This window comes from Sesamum indicum, linkage group LG3 (assembly GCF_026168435.1).
Source record: "Sesamum indicum cultivar Baizhima isolate 11 linkage group LG3, ASM2616843v1, whole genome shotgun sequence".
NCBI lineage: Eukaryota > Viridiplantae > Streptophyta > Magnoliopsida > Lamiales > Pedaliaceae > Sesamum > Sesamum indicum.
The window spans coordinates 5,045,434-5,063,584 of NC_142659.1; the positions used below are offsets into that span (position 1 = coordinate 5,045,434).

At 36.4% G+C, this 18,151-nt stretch overlaps 1 protein-coding gene across 1 annotated transcript; it reads left to right on the forward strand.

Annotated features, from left to right (window-relative positions):
- Window positions 1–238: 238 nt before the first annotated feature.
- LOB (Lateral organ boundaries (LOB) domain family protein) lies at window positions 239–2,293 on the forward strand. The gene is made up of 2 exons (XM_020692901.2): window positions 239–570; window positions 1,450–2,293. Exon 2 carries the CDS (start codon window positions 1,474–1,476, stop codon window positions 2,020–2,022), a length of 549 nt encoding a protein of 182 aa, XP_020548560.1. The 5' UTR covers window positions 239–570; window positions 1,450–1,473; the 3' UTR covers window positions 2,023–2,293.
- The last annotated feature ends 15,858 nt before the right edge of the window (window positions 2,294–18,151 follow it).

Below are 18,151 nucleotides of genomic sequence, written 5' to 3' on the forward strand. Positions count from 1 at the left end.
ATCAAGTACTCTTATGAAAAGGGCTTTGGACAAGAATACAGAAGGGATGAGTTGGCTATGTGTACTACACATCTACTACTTATTACAATGAGAATTAATAATGTTTTTTTTAAAAAAAAAAACTAAAAACAGATAAATTCTTGATTTTATGTCTGAATGCATGAGCAAGAGGGCAGGCAAAGAGAAAATAGGGTACATAGTGAGGAAAAATGGGTGACAATATCATAAAATTATTAGATATGTTGGAGTTGGAGTGTCATAGTCATCTTTTTTAGTGTACCTCTCATTCATTACCCTTTGTCCTTTGCCTTATTCATTCCTTCTCCATCCACTAAATGCTCTTTGTCCTCCTTTCATCAATCCTCATTCCCTTGCCAATTTTTTCCCTTTCTTTTTTTCTACTGATACAATTGATGATCTCTCCCAGTTAGTTTCTATCTGTGTGAGCCATCTGTTCACTCTTCTGTGTGTTTTTGCAGTTCCCACAGAACTTTTTGAAGATCATAAGCAGACATATATACAGTTTCTTGGATACACTTACATATATACATCCCTACACAAGGGGAAAAGGTAGTTTATTTTCTTCTTGTTTTCTTTTTTTCTTATTTGCCTCTTCTGATCAAGGAAATTATATATAGTAGACCATATGTACAGGTACAATTCATGAAGCCCATTTGTTGCTTTGCTGTGTTTGTTCAACTTTTTTTAATTCTTGCACCACTATATCTATCTATAGGTATAGATATAGATATAGATATTGGTTTCTTGATCTAGGGTTTTTTGTCTACCTTTTGTAGTGATTAGTACTCATGATGAACCTAAACATTCTTTACTTCACATTAACTGAACTGGGACATTCTGGATTATGGCTACTTGATTAACTAGATCTCAATTTTAAGAATATCTTATCAAAATTTGTTCAGCTTATTCTCATCAACACAGTTTCAACACTAGATTTGGAGAATTTTGACATGTTCTCTTAAGGGAAACATGCATAGTCCCAGCTTGTAAAATATGTGGAGTATTAATATTGGCGATATATGGGACTGTCAGAATCTATCTTAGCACACAAAACAGGCATGAATTGTTACTTGAACTGGTTTACAAGAAGACAGGAGGGTAATGAGCAGACAGTGATCATGAGCTATTACAGGCATAATCAAACTGTAGTGTAATTACAGAACATGCAAATTAAGCTCCATGATTACTGATAGTGAAAGACAGAAAAACAAATTAAAGAAAGCAATGAAGGGAAAACCAAAGAAAAAAGCCTTCTGATTGACCTGGGAGGTAGGTGGTTCATGAGTAATTTAAAGTCAAAAATGACGAGAAAAACTTAAGAGACAGGAGACTAACAGCTAGCTAGAAAAAGTACATAATTTACATCAAAGTACTAAATTATCAGTCAAATTAAGACTTTTACTTGGTACTTTTTTCTTGATTTCACAGGAGAAATTGATTATTTGATCAACAATGGCTTCATCCAGCTCCTACAACTCTCCCTGCGCTGCCTGTAAGTTCTTGCGGAGAAAATGCATACCGGGCTGCATTTTTGCGCCTTATTTCCCCCCGGAAGAGCCTCAGAAATTCGCCAACGTTCACAAGATCTTCGGGGCAAGCAACGTGACCAAACTTCTGAACGAGCTTCTGCCCCACCAGCGCGAGGATGCCGTGAATTCCCTAGCCTACGAGGCGGAGGCCCGCGTCCGGGACCCCGTTCACGGCTGCGTCAGCGCCATTTCCTTCCTCCAGAGACAGGTTGACCGTCTGCAGAAGGAGCTTGACGCCGCAAATGCAGACTTGATCCGTTTCGCCTGCAACGACATTCAGGCAGCCGGACTGCAGCCTCCCCCGGCCGCCCCTCAAGCATTGGCTTCCACACACATGGTGCCGGCGCAGCCGCGGACGGTGGGTGGTTGGGGAGGTAGATTTTATCAAACACCTAGCTTCCCAATTATCCCATATTCATCATCTATGCCATGGAATGATAATTATAACCCTCATGGAGGAGGGAGCATTTGAGAGTTAACTTTTTCAAAAGGGTTTCATGATCATGATCACCTGTCTAGGGTTTATGTCTCACTAGGGGGAATTCTTGGATGCAGAAGGCCCTTTTTTCCTTTATGGTATGCAAAATTTGATCTAAGTAGTCATGGTTTTTCTAGCTAGCTATAGCCTCACATGCATTCTTCTAGCTAGAAAGCCTCTCACTCTTTCTACAGAACATTAATTAAACTTGGTATTTTAGCAACTGTATTCAACTGCTATATATATAAGCCAAGAATTAGTCTCTTGTTTAGTGTATATTAATTGAGGGATGGTGAAGACATTGGGAATTATGTTGGGATTGATTACTATAATTTATTAAGAATAAAAGAAGTCATATGAGTTTGTGTGGAATAAGGTTATAAGTTTGTAAGAGAAAAGATTCTCTAGCTAGCTAGATAGCCATTAATCTACTGCCTCATTACCTCTATGTATTAATGCTATTCTTGATTCTAGCTACATCCCTAATTAAGACACCACTTGTCGAATTTATATGTTCAGCGTAGCAAATTTTTCTACGACGGAGTTGATTTTTCTAACGCATAAATGCAATTTTTTGTCTGAATTAAAAGATAATTTTATTTCCTTAATTTTAGGCAATTCTTATTTTAGTTCTATAACTTACTAGGGTTCTATTTTAGTTTTCTATAACTTAAAAAATCTCAATTTGATAACTATTTGGTCGGAAATTTGCCTCAATCACCGAAAAAAGTCACATGGCCTTCACGTGACTTTTTAAATTGGGGGTTTCATTTTTATTGGTTTAAAAAGTCACATGGCCTAACGGATTAAAGGCAATTTTAGTCCCCTAACTTCAGGCAATTCTCATTTTAGTCCATAACTTACTAGGGTTCCATTTTAGTCCTCTATCACTTAAAAAAGCTCAATTTTGGTACACATTTTTATTTTCTAGTCATCACCACGTGAGCTTTTTAAGCCAATAAGAACGAAACCCCTAATTTAAAAAGTCATGTGAAGGCCATGTGACCTTTTCCGGAGATTAAGGCAAATTTTCGACTAAATGTGTACAAAAAATTGGGCTTTTTTTAAGTTATAGAGGACTAAAATGGAACCCTAGTAAGTTATGGGACTAAAATGAGAATTGTCTGAAATTAGGGGACTAAAATTGCCTTTAATCCTTTTTTGTCTTGTAAGGTAGGTTATTTGGCATTTTTGCATGTTAACATTTTATGATAGCACTTTAGACTTGAATCTTTTTTACTTTTCGCGATTTCAGTCTTTTTATTTTGTTGGAGTTTACTCTTCTTGTCGGAAAAATATATGTGAATGTCATGTAACCCTTTAAAATTGTGGTTACTTTTTCTATTGACTCATTTTATCAATATTTTTGTCCTTTTCAATCTTTTGAGTAGCATTTAGGTTTTACATCTCTAAAATTTAGCGATTTCGATTCTTCTTTCGCTGAAATTCACCATTCTTGCCAGTGGAGGTGATTAAAACAATGGGGAACTAAGATTAACTATTACCCTAGAAAGTACTTAAAGAATAAAAACACCAAATAATCTAATTAGTTCCGTGATAAAAAATGCATTTAACCTTTTCCTCGTTAAAGCGTTTGATTTGAAAAGGGTTGTCTGAAAAAATATACTCTCATCAAGAATGTGTGTGCTGTGATCTAATGCATCTCATTAAAACAGGAAAAGCATTGATCCAATTCTCATTAAAAATGCTACTCTCTTTTTATAATCATGGGGAACAATATATATACAGTGACTTGGAAGAGGCCCCTTTTTCTGAGTAAAGAGCAGAAAATGTTGAGGTAAAGTCAATTTTTTCTTTATAAGATGTCAATTCACACAAGGGAAGTGTGTATGTCAAATTTGAATCTTTAGCCTCCTTTTGTACCTAAAGATATTGCAGCAGTCACTACACAATATAGTGTATCTTATCTCAATTTCTTACAGCTTGTAACCTCAGCCTTTGCACCAGACAGCTAAAATAGTGAGCAACAGATTTTTTGTATTCCTTTGGATAAATAAAGGTGGTAGCAGCTGCCCCTTGTACAGATTTTCACTTACTTTAAATACCAAACACTGGCAAGAAATTACAGACACCCCCCCCCCCCCACCCGCGCACACCACAAAAAAGCATGAAAAACATTGTGGTTAGGGTTCCATTAGTCCAATTTATAACCAAAATGGTAAAAAAGATGCATTAGTAATGTGGGTTGGAAAGAGAAATCAGCTGCATGCTTGCCAGTTTTCAATATGAATCTCTGTGTATGTGTGTGTGTGTGTGTGTGTGTGTGTGAGAGAGAGAGAGAGAGAGAGATGCAAATGTCTGTTTCTAGTTCCACTAGTATTCATCTCTTACATGACTTATTAATTTTGGTCTTCCCAGAATGTAATAATAAACAAACACACGTACGGGTGTGTATGAACACACACACCCGGTTTTGCTGAGTGTGTAATAGAAAAAAAAAAGGCCCCTTTTCTCGACGCCATAGAAACAAGGGAGCTTTCTGGGAACAGCAGCAGCAGTTCGGTGATCTGTTTATTTGGTCAGAAGAAAGAAAGAAAAAAACAAAACTGTTCAAATTCTCTCACTGCATGCAGCATTGTCTCTTTATCTGCAGTTCCATCTTTGTTAAGTTGTGAAGATTGATTTGAAGAAGAAAAGGATAACCTGATTCAACTTAGAATTCCCAAGTTGAGTTGGAGAAGGATAACCCGATTCAAAGTTGAGTTGGAGAAGGATAACCTCATTCAACTTAGAAATCCCAAGTTGAGTTGGAAAAAGGATAAGTCATGGCTATATATACTACTCTTATTAGCATTGTTTTATAGAGCAAAGTAGAATAGAGTAGAGAGAAAAGAAAGAGTTGAGACGAGGGTGAGTGTTGTCTTTCACGTGTGGTGAAGACTTGCATACAAGTGTGTGTGTGTTGTACTCCTCAATTTCCCTCCTCTTTGAGTGTTTTCTCCTGGCTTGGTATCGCCCCCAGACGTAGGATTTATATCCAAACTGGGTTAACAAATTCGTGTGTCTTTTATCGCCTTCATATTCCACCTGTTATCCATCTTAACCCGATCCATTTCCTAACAACTGGTATCAAGAGCCTGGTTCAAGGAGTTAAGATGGAGGGAAAGTTTCCAGTCGAACGGTTCAATGGTTCCGACTTTGGGTTTTGGCGTATGCAGATGGAGGCCTACCTGTACGGGAAGGACCTGTACGAACCACTTGCAGAGAAGTCCGAGAAGACGAGTGATGAAGAATGGAAGGTGCTCGATCGAAAGGCGATGAGCGCAATAATCCTGTCACTCTCTCGGAATGTCGCCTATCATGTGAAGGGAGCAAAGAGCACGAAGGAAGTTCTACAGACTCTTGCCGATATGTACGAGAAACCCTCAGCAATGAACAAGGTTATGCTGATGAAAAAACTATTCAGGTTGCAGATGGAGGAGAGGAAGTCGGTGGCCGATCACCTCAATGACTTCAACCAACTCACGACACAGCTGGCGTCTGTGGATATCGTGTTTGACGATGAGGTAAAAGCGTTAATTTTGCTTTCATCTTTACCTGACAGTTGGGATGTGGTTGTTACTTCAGTGAGCACTTCGTCTGGGAAGGAGAAGATGAAGTTCGACAACATCAGAGACATGATGTTGAACGAGGAAACCCGTAGAAAGCAAACGGGTGGATCATCTGGCTCTGCGCTACATACAGAGTCCAGAGGGAGACCTGACACACGGGGTAAATACCGTGGAAGGTCAAGGTCAAGGTCCAGGGGGAAGAACAAGGGCAAGAAGGAGATGGTGTGCTGGAACTGCGAGAAGCCCGGACACATGAAAAGCGAATGTCGGGCGCCAAAGAAGGAAAAGGAGGGCCGAACAGCGAATGCCGCGACGGAGGAGATCACGGATGCACTCTTGTTGAGTGTGAGCAGTTCTTCCGATGATTGGGTTGTGGATTCAGGGGCCTCATTCCACTCATGCAGCAACAAAGACATCATGGAGCCATACACCTCAGGTGATTTTGGCTTAGTTTATCTTGCAGATAACAAACCCCTCAAGATTGTAGGAAAGGGAGATGTGCGGATCAAATCAACGAATGGGTCATGCTGGACCCTACATGATGTGAGACACATACCAGGACTGAAAAGGAACTTGATCTCAGTCGGACAGCTGGATAGTGATGGATTCCACACGACGTTTGGAGACGCGAAGTGGAAGATCAGTCGGGGAGCAATGACTTTGGCTCGAGGACTAAAGTCGGGAACGCTCTACATGGCGGGAGGATCTAGTTCAAACATTCCCTTTGCAGGAACTGTATCGCAGGCTAACCTGTGGCACAATCGCTTGGGCCACATGAGCGAGAAAGGAATGAACGTGCTGAAGTCGAAAGGACGGTTGCCCGAGTTAAAATCGGTGGAGGTGGGTCATTGTGAACACTGCGTGTTCGGAAAGCAGAAGCGGGTGAGCTTCTTGACCACAGGAAGAACTCCGAGGAAAGAAAAGTTGGAGCTTGTTCACACCGATTTGTGGGGGCCAGCACCAGTGTCATCTCTTGGTGGATCAACGTACTACATGACATTCGTCGATGATTCCACTAGAAAGGTATGGGTGTATTTCTTAAAAAGAAAATCTGATGCCTTTGATACATTCAGGAGATGGAGGGCACTAGTGGAAAATGAGACAGGTCTACAAGTGAAATGTCTCAGATCGGATAACGGTGGCGAGTACAACAGTGAAGGTATCAAGAATTACTGCGCCGACCATGGAATCCGAATGCAGAAAACAATCCCGGGGACACCTCAGCAAAATGGCGTTGCTGAGAGGATGAACAGAACACTGAATGAGCGTGCGAGATGCATGCGATTGAAGAGCGGACTACCAAAGATGTTTTGGGCAGATGCAGTCAACACGGCTGCTTTCTTGATCAATCGAGGGCCTTCTGTCCCGTTGAACAACAGGATACCAGAAGAGGTATGGAGTGGTAAGAAAGTGGATCTTTCTTTCTTACGTACGTTTGGTTGTTCAGCCTATATTTTGAACGATGATCGGACTAAGCTGGATGCTAAGTCGATTAAATGTACATTCATTGGGTATGGGACTGACGAATTTGGGTATAGATTCTGGGATGATCAAAACCGGAAAATAATTCGTAGCAGGAATGTTATATTCAATGAGGATGTAATGTACAACGACAGGAAGGTAAGCCCGGACGATGACAAGAAGGAAAGGGAATTTGTTGATCTCGATATTTCAAATTCCGGGATCATGAGACCAGCAGATACGGATTCAGTGGGAGTTCAGACGGACGAAACCGAACAAACGGAGATAGAGCCAGAACCAGTATCGGAGGAACCGATTACTGAAAGCAGCACACCCTTGGCACTAGGTCGAGAACCGAGGCTGAGAAGGGCCCCAGATAGGTACTCCCCCTCTCTTTATTACTTGCTTTTTTCTGATTGTGGAGAACCCGAATGTTACGCAGAGGCAGTCAATGATGTCCACAAGAGCAAGTGGGAGCTTGCGATGAACGACGAGATGAACTCGTTGAAGAAAAACAACACATGGGAATTGTGTCAGCTCCCAAAAGGAAAGAAGGCCCTACAGAACAGATGGGTCTATCGGGTTAAGGAAGAATCAGACGGGAAGAAGCGGTACAAGGCAAGACTCGTAGTAAAGGGATTCCAACAAAGATACGGTATTGACTTTACTGATGTTTTTACACCTGTTGTCAAGTTAACTACTATTCGTCTTGTGTTGAGCATGGTAGCGGCAGAGAACTTGGAGTTACAACAGATGGATGTAAAGACAGCCTTCCTACACGGGGATCTTGAGGAGGAGATATACATGGTACAACCAGAGGGGTATAATGGAGATGATCAGCAGGTGTGTCGCCTGAAGAAAAGCCTGTATGGATTGAAACAGGCTCCGCGGCAGTGGTACAGGAAGTTTGACAACTTCATGCTAGAGATAGGTTTCTCTAGATGCAATGCTGATCATTGCTGCTACGTGAAGAGGTTCGATGAGTTTTTTATCATTCTACTCCTGTATGTTGATGACATGTTGATAGCAGGATCAAATGTCAAGGAGATCAATAGGCTCAAGGATCAGTTATCGAGGAAGTTTGACATGAAAGATCTTGGCGAAGCAAGACAGATATTGGGCATGAAAATCACAAGGGACAAAGGTATTGGTAAATTATGGTTATCTCAATCTGATTATATTGAGAAGGTATTATGCAGATTCAAGATGGAAAATGCAAAACCGGTTGGAACGCCATTGGGAAATCAGTTCAAACTATCCAACAGTGATTCGCCCCAGACTGACTCCGAACGTGCAAAGATGAGAGTCACACCGTATGCCTCAGCAATTGGGAGCCTGATGTATGCTATGATCTGTACTCGACCGGATATAGCACATGCAGTGGGAGTAGTTAGCCGTTTTATGAGCAATCCAGGAGTGATGCACTGGGAAGCTGTGAAATGGATTCTTAGGTACCTGAGGGGTACTAAGGACCGAGCATTGGTGTTTGGTAAGGGCAAGCTTACCTTGTTTGGGTTTGTTGACGCTGATTTTGCAGGGAGTGACTATGACAAAAGGAGGAGCACTACAGGGTACGTGTTCACATATGGCGGTACAGCCGTATCCTGGGTCTCAAAGTTGCAGAAGGTTGTCACACTGTCCACGACGGAAGCTGAGTACGTGGCAGTTACTGAGGCAGCTAAGGAGCTCATTTGGCTGCAACACTTGTTGGGTGAATTAGGGAAACCTCAGGCAGATGTGATTCTTCATAGCGATAGCCAGAGTGCGATCCATCTGGCAAAGAATCCCGCGTTCCATTCGCGGACAAAGCACATCGAGATCAAGTACCATTTCATCCGACAACTTCTGGAGAAGAAGGCACTGCAGCTGGAGAAGATCCAAGGAGAAAAGAATCCTGCGGACATGCTGACCAAGGCGGTTGCGATGGCGAAGTTGAAGCTGTGTACGGCTTCGACTGGCCTTGATGACTAGAGTGGACAAACCCGGCGGTACCAAGAAAGAAGTGGAGAAAAGCTAATCAATCTTCAAGTGGGAGATTGTTAAGTTGTGAAGATTGATTTGAAGAAGAAAAGGATAACCTGATTCAACTTAGAATTCCCAAGTTGAGTTGGAGAAGGATAACCCGATTCAAAGTTGAGTTGGAGAAGGATAACCTCATTCAACTTAGAAATCCCAAGTTGAGTTGGAAAAAGGATAAGTCATGGCTATATATACTACTCTTATTAGCATTGTTTTATAGAGCAAAGTAGAATAGAGTAGAGAGAAAAGAAAGAGTTGAGACGAGGGTGAGTGTTGTCTTTCACGTGTGGTGAAGACTTGCATACAAGTGTGTGTGTGTTGTACTCCTCAATTTCCCTCCTCTTTGAGTGTTTTCTCCTGGCTTGGTATCGCCCCCAGACGTAGGATTTATATCCAAACTGGGTTAACAAATTCGTGTGTCTTTTATCGCCTTCATATTCCACCTGTTATCCATCTTAACCCGATCCATTTCCTAACAATCTTGTCCATATCATCCTCCAATTCATAGTCATATTTCTCGAGATCATCAACCCCCCAACATTGATGATGATCAGATCAATCAGTCTTGGATTCATCTTGTCTTGCATGATCATAAAATATAAGGGACTGCAAATGATCTGCCAAATAGTCGGAAGAACTTACACTGCAACAGCGTTTCATTTCAGTTTTTTCCTACTGTAGGTGTAGGGGCTTGGAAAAGAAGTTACATTGTAACAGCTAAAAGCTGCTCTTCATACTGTACATATGCATGCACCCCCACTAACTCCATCTGATGTGAATCAGTTTGATCGGATCTGAACTAATTATATAACAAGTGTAATATATTTATCGATCGTATGATTAGTGTATATTTCAACGGAAGTAATCAATTACATAAACAAGTAGGTAAATATAATTTTTGATCCTGTAATTTCATGTTATTAGCATTTTTAGTCCTGTAATTTACTCTATTTACATATTTAGTCCTTTTCTGACGAATTTAGTCCTAAACATCTCATATTTGATCCTTTTTTGACAAATTTAGTCCAATATTAACAATTTTAGTTTTAAAAACTTATAATTACAGGAGAAAAAATGATATCTGTAACAGTGTGAAATGAATTGAAATTGTCAACATAGGACTATATTTATCGAAAAAAAATTAAATTTGAGATGCTCAAGACTAAATTCGTCAAAAAAGAATTAGATGTGTAAATGAAATAAGTTATAGGACCAAAAATATAATTTTGCCCAACAAGTATATCATACTTGTTCTATAATTGATTTGACCTAATTGAACATAATTTGAATAAAAAATTCCTGCATCCATTGCCTTTGCCTACCATTTAAAATATATTCTTCTTTTTTTAAAATACAATCATAATTTCTGTAAAGAATGAAACCGAATCACGTAAATTATAAGATGTTTCTACTGATAATTTTGTAACTTATATGATTATAACTAGACAATTTCTTGGACTAATATATTTTTAGTTTTGTAATTATTGAGTAATGTAATAATTAGACAATGTTTTGAAATAATTAACACATATATATGTTGTAATATAGAGAAAGCTGGAATTCAATAAATAAACATGTAGTGGGACTGTTGGAGCAGAGTGGCATGGGGTTTTCTGAGTGAAGTGTTGGGTTATTACAGAACAAGAATACAAAGAAACAGTGTCCATAGACCACATCAATCTTTCCCTTACTGCAAGACGTGGAAAAGAAGCAAACCACAGATGAATGATTGGCAGTGGTGTAATAGCACAAAGAGTGTATATATTATAATATATTTGTTGTAAATACATATATATATATATATATATATAAATGCATACATTTATTAGTATTCCTTCATAATATTTATAACCTTTTGTATTATCATGATATTTTGTAATTATAATATTTATTAGTATAGTTTGTAACCACAATTTTGGCGGTCTATAAACACCACTATGTAATTCATATGTAAAGAAACTTTTGAAAGAATAAGAAAAGAGATTTGAAGAGAATACATATATTGTTTTCTTATATATTATTAAGGGTGATAGGTTAATAAATTTAAACTTTTTCTAAGTTTATAACACGTTATCAGCACGACGTTACGCTCGATCAAGGTAGTGTTAATTTTTCTACATATGATTTTTATTCTTTATTTGTTTACATCTAAGATATCATAGTTAATGTTATTTTTGATTATTTAATAATCAAATATGAATATTCATATTTTGTACATTTCAATGCCGGACATATATATAAATAAAAGTTCTATTATAATTGATGCTGCCTACAGAAGTAGACATACAATTCTTGATTTCATCCCCTAAAGTGGATATGTTTTATAAAATTTCATTGCTTCCTAAACTAAGTAATGAGATAAATTACCTTCGACATGTGTAAACTATTTTTATACCAATTATTTGCAATATCATCCATATAGTGATGATAAATATAATATTTTATTTTCTCACCACCTGAAATGTTTTGAGATAATTGTTTGATTAAGAAGCCCGAAGCTTCTTCATTTATTTAATTGATCCGTGATAATCTTTTATGTCATAGTGTAGATATTGTTATCAAAATTACTTGAAGTTAATCTAATTAATTTACTTTACCTACATAGTTTTCTTTCATATGCCTATGTATGTATTTTAAATGTTTTGCTAGCATATCTATGTGGAATAAAATTTAATTATATTAACAAAATAAAATTGACATGAATATCATTTAATTGTCATTTGTAGCATTATAAGATTTAAGCCAAACTTGAATATATTTTATTCGTTGTATGCATGCCATAATAATTCAATTTATTTACATTGTAACTTATTATGTTACTTAATGTTAGTAATGTTTTATGTCATTTTTACTTTATATTCATATGTGATACATTTGATTTTATTTACATGTATATGTTGAATATTATGCTAAAAAGTGTATATTAACTTGTTCTAGCTTAATAGCCAACCTCATAAAATTGAATTTCAATGCTCTTGGTGTTGATAATGGCAAGTAGCAAATTGGGAGAAACAATAAAAGGAAAAATTATTGCTTTCGAGCAAGACTGTGCTAAAACTATGATTTTGCTTCGTCATCATCACCATTAGCAAATCTATCATCTCATCCACAAGATTACACATATGTCTATCAGATACCACAACATGAAACTCCTATAATTAGTTCACAAGTCACTCTCATTTTTAATTTATATTTACACAACCCTGAAAGGTGATTTAATTATATCCTTATTAACAAATGAGAAATTGTATACTGGTCCGACCTGACTGAAATGCAAGGATTGGACCTAATCCTCGATGGGTAAAAATCTATATCTGAAAAATGTTAGCAATGAACCTGTAACTCAGTAAGTAAACAGTCAACATCACCTATACATGTATATCAAGTATAGTTTCGAACAAAATGATTGACCAACATATGTAGAATATAATCAACTTTAATTCAACACGTTTAACTTTATTTCATACACAACCATTCATAACAAGACCATCAACTAAACTCCTCTTTTCCTAGTCTGCTTATTAGAAGGTAATATAGTATTTTTCTCCACCAACTCAACCTCACTATTTATTACATAATGTTTTAGTCAATCACTTTGACAAGCCACGAAAGCTCATCAGTATCATTTCGCATCATAACTCTTTTTATATATTATCATCTCTCTTTTTATATCATATCATAGCTCTTTTCACATTGCATACATCATAGATCTTTTGTTTTCATTTTGCCACATAAGCTATTCAACAGCATCAAAGGATATCACATCACAGTTATATTCAATTTCCACCACTCCCTTATTTCCACATATACCATTCTTGTAAGCAGCTAGCAACGTAAACCCATATATGGACACCTTTTCATTTACCAGCACCAATAACACAACATTCAACAAATATAATACTTTCATATATTTTCTCGATTCATTTTTCACAACATAATCATTCAAATTAAACCATTCACCACTCATATATTTTTAAACAAACCAATTTCAGTATGAATTACAAACTTATATAACAATAATATCACAAGGAAAGAAAACATATATAGATAACAATTAATAATTATTTATTTATCTTGCTTTCACTAAATAATCATTCACCTTAACCTGTCAACGACCATATTCTTCTTATAGATTATTAGCAACACAAATCGTAGACTTACAATAAAAGTATTTTTATGTCAAGAAAATGCATATAAATAACACTAATTATTTATTTACCTCAATTTTACGATACTTTAATTAGTAAATAGAGAGTTGTTCTATCAGATCACCCTTCAAAGCATTCGAAAACTGTTGAGGCAAATCGAATATAAAATCTCTCACATCTTTAGAGAAGGAAACCAAGTGGCGGACTTTCTAGCCAATCAAGCATGTACATCCCAACAACTTAGCATCCTTACCAAGGAACACCTCCCAGGTAAAGTGAAAGGTATTGTTAACCTTGACTCATGTGACCTCCCACATGTTCGACTCAAAATTATTGTTGGCCCCCCTTGAGTAGCTTACTTGTTACCTTGCCTTAGCTTCGCGTGAATGCTGGGTAGGCTGCTTTGTTGTTTTCGTTACTGCATTGTTGTTTGTCTACTCTATAGCTTAATTGTGTGCTTCTATTTTGTGGTTGTTATGTGCAATCTCATTTCTTTTTGTCTTGTGAGGATGCTTAGATTGTGCTACAATTTGGTACACACGTTGATATTGCATTGTTGCTCATACTTTGACTTGTTTTGCTCCATCATTTTGACTTGAAAGCTGAGAATTCATGTGACTAATATTCAGTCAGCTTCTCCCCTATTTTTCTATTACAACTGGTGATGATGCATCACTTTTGGTGACAATCTTTGAATTTCTTGTATAGCCTGATCTACAAATGCTAGTTGGAACCGATGATTCGAGTGTAGTGGCAGAAATTTTTTGACACACTGGATTATCGTCTCCAACTTTGTATATCACCTTAGCTAGTATTACTTTTGTAAGGGAGTAGTACTCCTTATTTATGCTTTTGCGATTTAATGTAAGGGAATAGTACTCCTCGTTTATGCTTTGGGCGAATATTTGTAAGGGAGTAGTACTCCTGATTTTACAGCTTTGTTAGAAATGATAGGGAGTCAGCACTCCCCACTGTAAACTTGCTCATTTTTTTTTAATAAAAAAAGATGGGGGACTCCGAAAAACTCCCCCTTCGGGTGGTTTCAATTAAAAAAAAAAAATAGAGAGTTGTTCTATCCACTATATTCCCGAATCCTTCGTGTCGCGGCAAGAAGTTGGATGTTCTCCGAAAATTTTGTGTGTCGTACTGTTGTTATTCTCATGGTTATATATAACATACAATATTATTATTATTATTATTATTATTATTATGTATTTTCAAGTGCTGGCACCACTTGTCACCCACGAAATAGTGGCAGCCCACGTGTGCTGTCACGTTAAAATTTTTATTAACTTTTTTTTCTTTTATTTAAGTCTTTTAACAATTTTTGCTAATTTATGATTGACCCCTTAACTTTTGAAAATAATAATTTTTAACCCCCAATACTTTATAAAATATCGATTTAGTCCTTTGAACTTTTAATATATTCCTATTTCTACTCATAATTAATTTATGATTGAATTTAAATTCTCTAGTAACTATCAACTTAACCCATAATTATGTATAAAAAATTACGAATGTTATGAAGTCTCAATATTTAATAGTTAAAAGTCCTTTTCAACTTTGAAAGAATTTAAATGACCGATTTAACCGTTAAAAGAATGTAATTTTACCACGTGCAAGATATATTGGTTACAATTGTGATTGCAAGATTTCAAAATAATCGCCGAATATAATTCTGAGATGCTTCGAATTGTTTCAAAATTGAGGTTATGTGGAGAAGATGTGACAAATAAACAAATATTGGAAAGAAACATTTTCAACTTTTCATGCATCTAACCTTGTACTCCAGCAGCAGTACGGAGCACATGGGTTCAAAACCTCTTCAGAATTGATTTCATGCCTACTTGTTGCGAGAGAAAATAATCAGCTTTTATTGAATAACCATCATACCTAACTCAATGGTTCTAAATCACTTCCTGACAATTCAACAGTATTTCTTGAGGCAAATGCTACTTCTTCATAAAAGAGGCATGATCGATACCATAGCTCACCACGGGGCTATTCTTATGGACGTGGTCGTGGTCATAGCAGTCGTGGTAATGATCATGGACATCATCATAATACATGAATTAATTCCAACATTCAGAAAACAATGGGAGTAAGGTAAAGAATTATAAGAGAAAACTTAAATCGAGATCTTTGTCACAAATGTGGAATGTTTGGGCATTGGTCTTGTACCTGTTGAACAGCACAACGTCTAGTAAAATTATACCAGGCTTCTTTGAAAGAAAAGGATAGAGAAGTTGAGACTAATTTTATTGAGGCTAGAATCTCATACAATACCCACATAGATGCATCAGATTTTTTTCTATCCACTGAAAATAATGATAAAGATCCCCCTAAACTTCCCTTGAAGTTTAGTGACATTCCTGACGATTTCGACATGTTTTACTGATTGTATATTTATGTCAAGTGGTATTAGTATGTTTTCATTATTAAGTTATGTTTATTTTCCATTGTAGAGGAATTCTTTTCAATATTGTAATGCCTTCTATATTTTTATGAATCAATTTTACCTTTACTTATATATATCTATTCCATTTATATAAAAAGGATCAAGCCATTACAGTTCTCAATGACAAGGAGCATTGTCTTGTTGAAAGTGTCACTATGCATACAATTCTAAGAAACAAGAAATTTTTCTCAAACTTGTTAATGACAAGAACCAATATAAATACTATTTCAGGAGTTAATATTCTTATTGAAGGCTCCGAAAGAGTTAATATCTTGTTATCTAAAGAAACAAGATTACACGTAAATGATACGTTATATTCTAGTAAACTACAAAGGAACTTATCGAGTTTTAAGGATATTTGAACAAATAGTTTTCATATTGAAACCATGAATAAAGATGGTATGGAATACTTGTATCTTACAATATGTAAAACTGACCAAAAGCAAATTTTAGAAAGAATGCGAACATATACACCTAGTTTATATAGCACATTGATAAGTATTGTTAAAACACATAGTATCACTAACTCGAAATTAGTTGATCAAAGAATTTTACTTTGTGGCGTGATAGACTTGGCCACCCAAGTAAAACAATAATGTATAGGATCATTGAAATTCACATGGTCACCCACTGAAGGATCTGAAGTTCTTTGTCAAAGTTGATTTTATATGTTCGACTTGTTTTCTTAGAAAATTAATTACAAAGTCGTCCATAATAAAAATGAATGTAGAATCTCTCATGTTTCTTGAACAAATTCAAAGAGACATATGTGGATCATTAACAATGTCATGTGGACCATTTAAACATTTTATAATGTTGATTGATGCATCAACACGTAGGTCACATGTAAGCTTGTTGTCAACATGAAATGTTACGTTTGCATGGCTTTTAGCCCAAACTATTAAATTGAAGCTCATTTTCCTAATTATCCTATTAAAATGATAAGGTTAGATATGCTGGAGAATTTTACTTCTAAATCCTTCAATAATTAGAGTCAATCAATTGGGATAGTTTTGGAACATCCAGTTGCTCATGTACATACTCAAAATGAGCTGGCAGAGTCGTCAATTAAGTGGTTACAGTTAACAGTTAGACCCTTATTCATGAGGTCAAAATTGTCTTCATCAGCATTGGAGCATGTGCATGCAACGACTCTAATTCGTCTTAAACATAGCGCTTACCATAAATTTTTTTTATTACAATTGGTCTTTGGAAGACAACCAAATATTTCTCATTTAAAGGTATTTGGTTGTGCGGTGTATGTCCCGATACTTCTTCCTTAAAGAACTAAAATGGGTCCACAAAGGAGATTGAAAATTTACATTGGTTTTGAGTCTCCCTCAATTATTAAGTACCTTGAACCAATGACCGGTGATCAATTCTTTTCTAGGTACTTGGAATGTCATTTTGATAAGACAATCTTTCCGGTATTAGGGGGAGAAGATAAGGAGATTAAAAGAAAAGATATTAAATGGAACGCAACATTTATGTCTTTTATGGATCCACTGACAAATGGTAGTGAACATGAAATTCAACGAATCATACCTTTGCAAAGTGTTGCGAATAAGCTATTAGGTGAGTATATATATACCAAAAAGGTCACAAAATCACATATTCCAGCTAAAAATATTTCAGCTCATTTAAAAATTCCTGAAGCGATTCTTTATCAATCAAAGGCATTTGAGTCACAGATATGCCAGAAGCGTGGTAGACCACTTGGCTCTAAAGATGCAAATCCTAGAAAGAAAATGGAGCATTTCGTCTCAATCAATCATAACGCTAATGTGACCACTAGTAATGTCTCTGAGAATAAAATTCCTAAAATGGTTTTATATCAAGACTCCAAACGTAATGAGCAAGATCTTAAAGATAGTTACGAGATGTCTATCAATTATGCTCACAACAATTTAAGTTGGTATCGAAAGAAAATTGAAATAAATGAGATTTTTGCCTATTCTATAGCCGTTAAAATCATGGATGAAAATGAAAATGATCCTCAAACTATGAAGGAATATCGACACTTTAAATGATTTTGGAAAACGACAATACAAGATGAGCTTGACTCGCTAAATAAGTGATGTTTAACTCAACACCAAAAGGTGTCAAGCGAGTTGGCTATAAGTGGTTGTTTGAAGTTGTAAGGTACAAAGCTAGACTTATGGCACAATGCTTTACTCAAAAATCAAAAATTGATTATACTGAAACGTATTCACGTGTAATAGATGCAACCACACTTAGATTCTTAATCAATATATCAGTAATTGAACAACTCCAAATGCAGCTCATGGATGTGGTAACTGTAAATCTGTATGGGTCATTGGATACAGATATCTACATGAGAATCCCATAAGGATTGCCCGAAGCATTAAAGTCAAAGCTCCGTCATATGTACTCCATTAAATTGAAAATGTCATTGTATGGACTTAAACAATCAGGACATATGTAGTACAATCATCTTAGTGAGT

Bases quoted from the DNA above. Each gene is read 5' to 3' on its own strand.
- LOB (XM_020692901.2), top strand. From the start codon at position 1,474: ATGGCTTCATCCAGCTCCTACAACTCTCCCTGCGCTGCCTGTAAGTTC.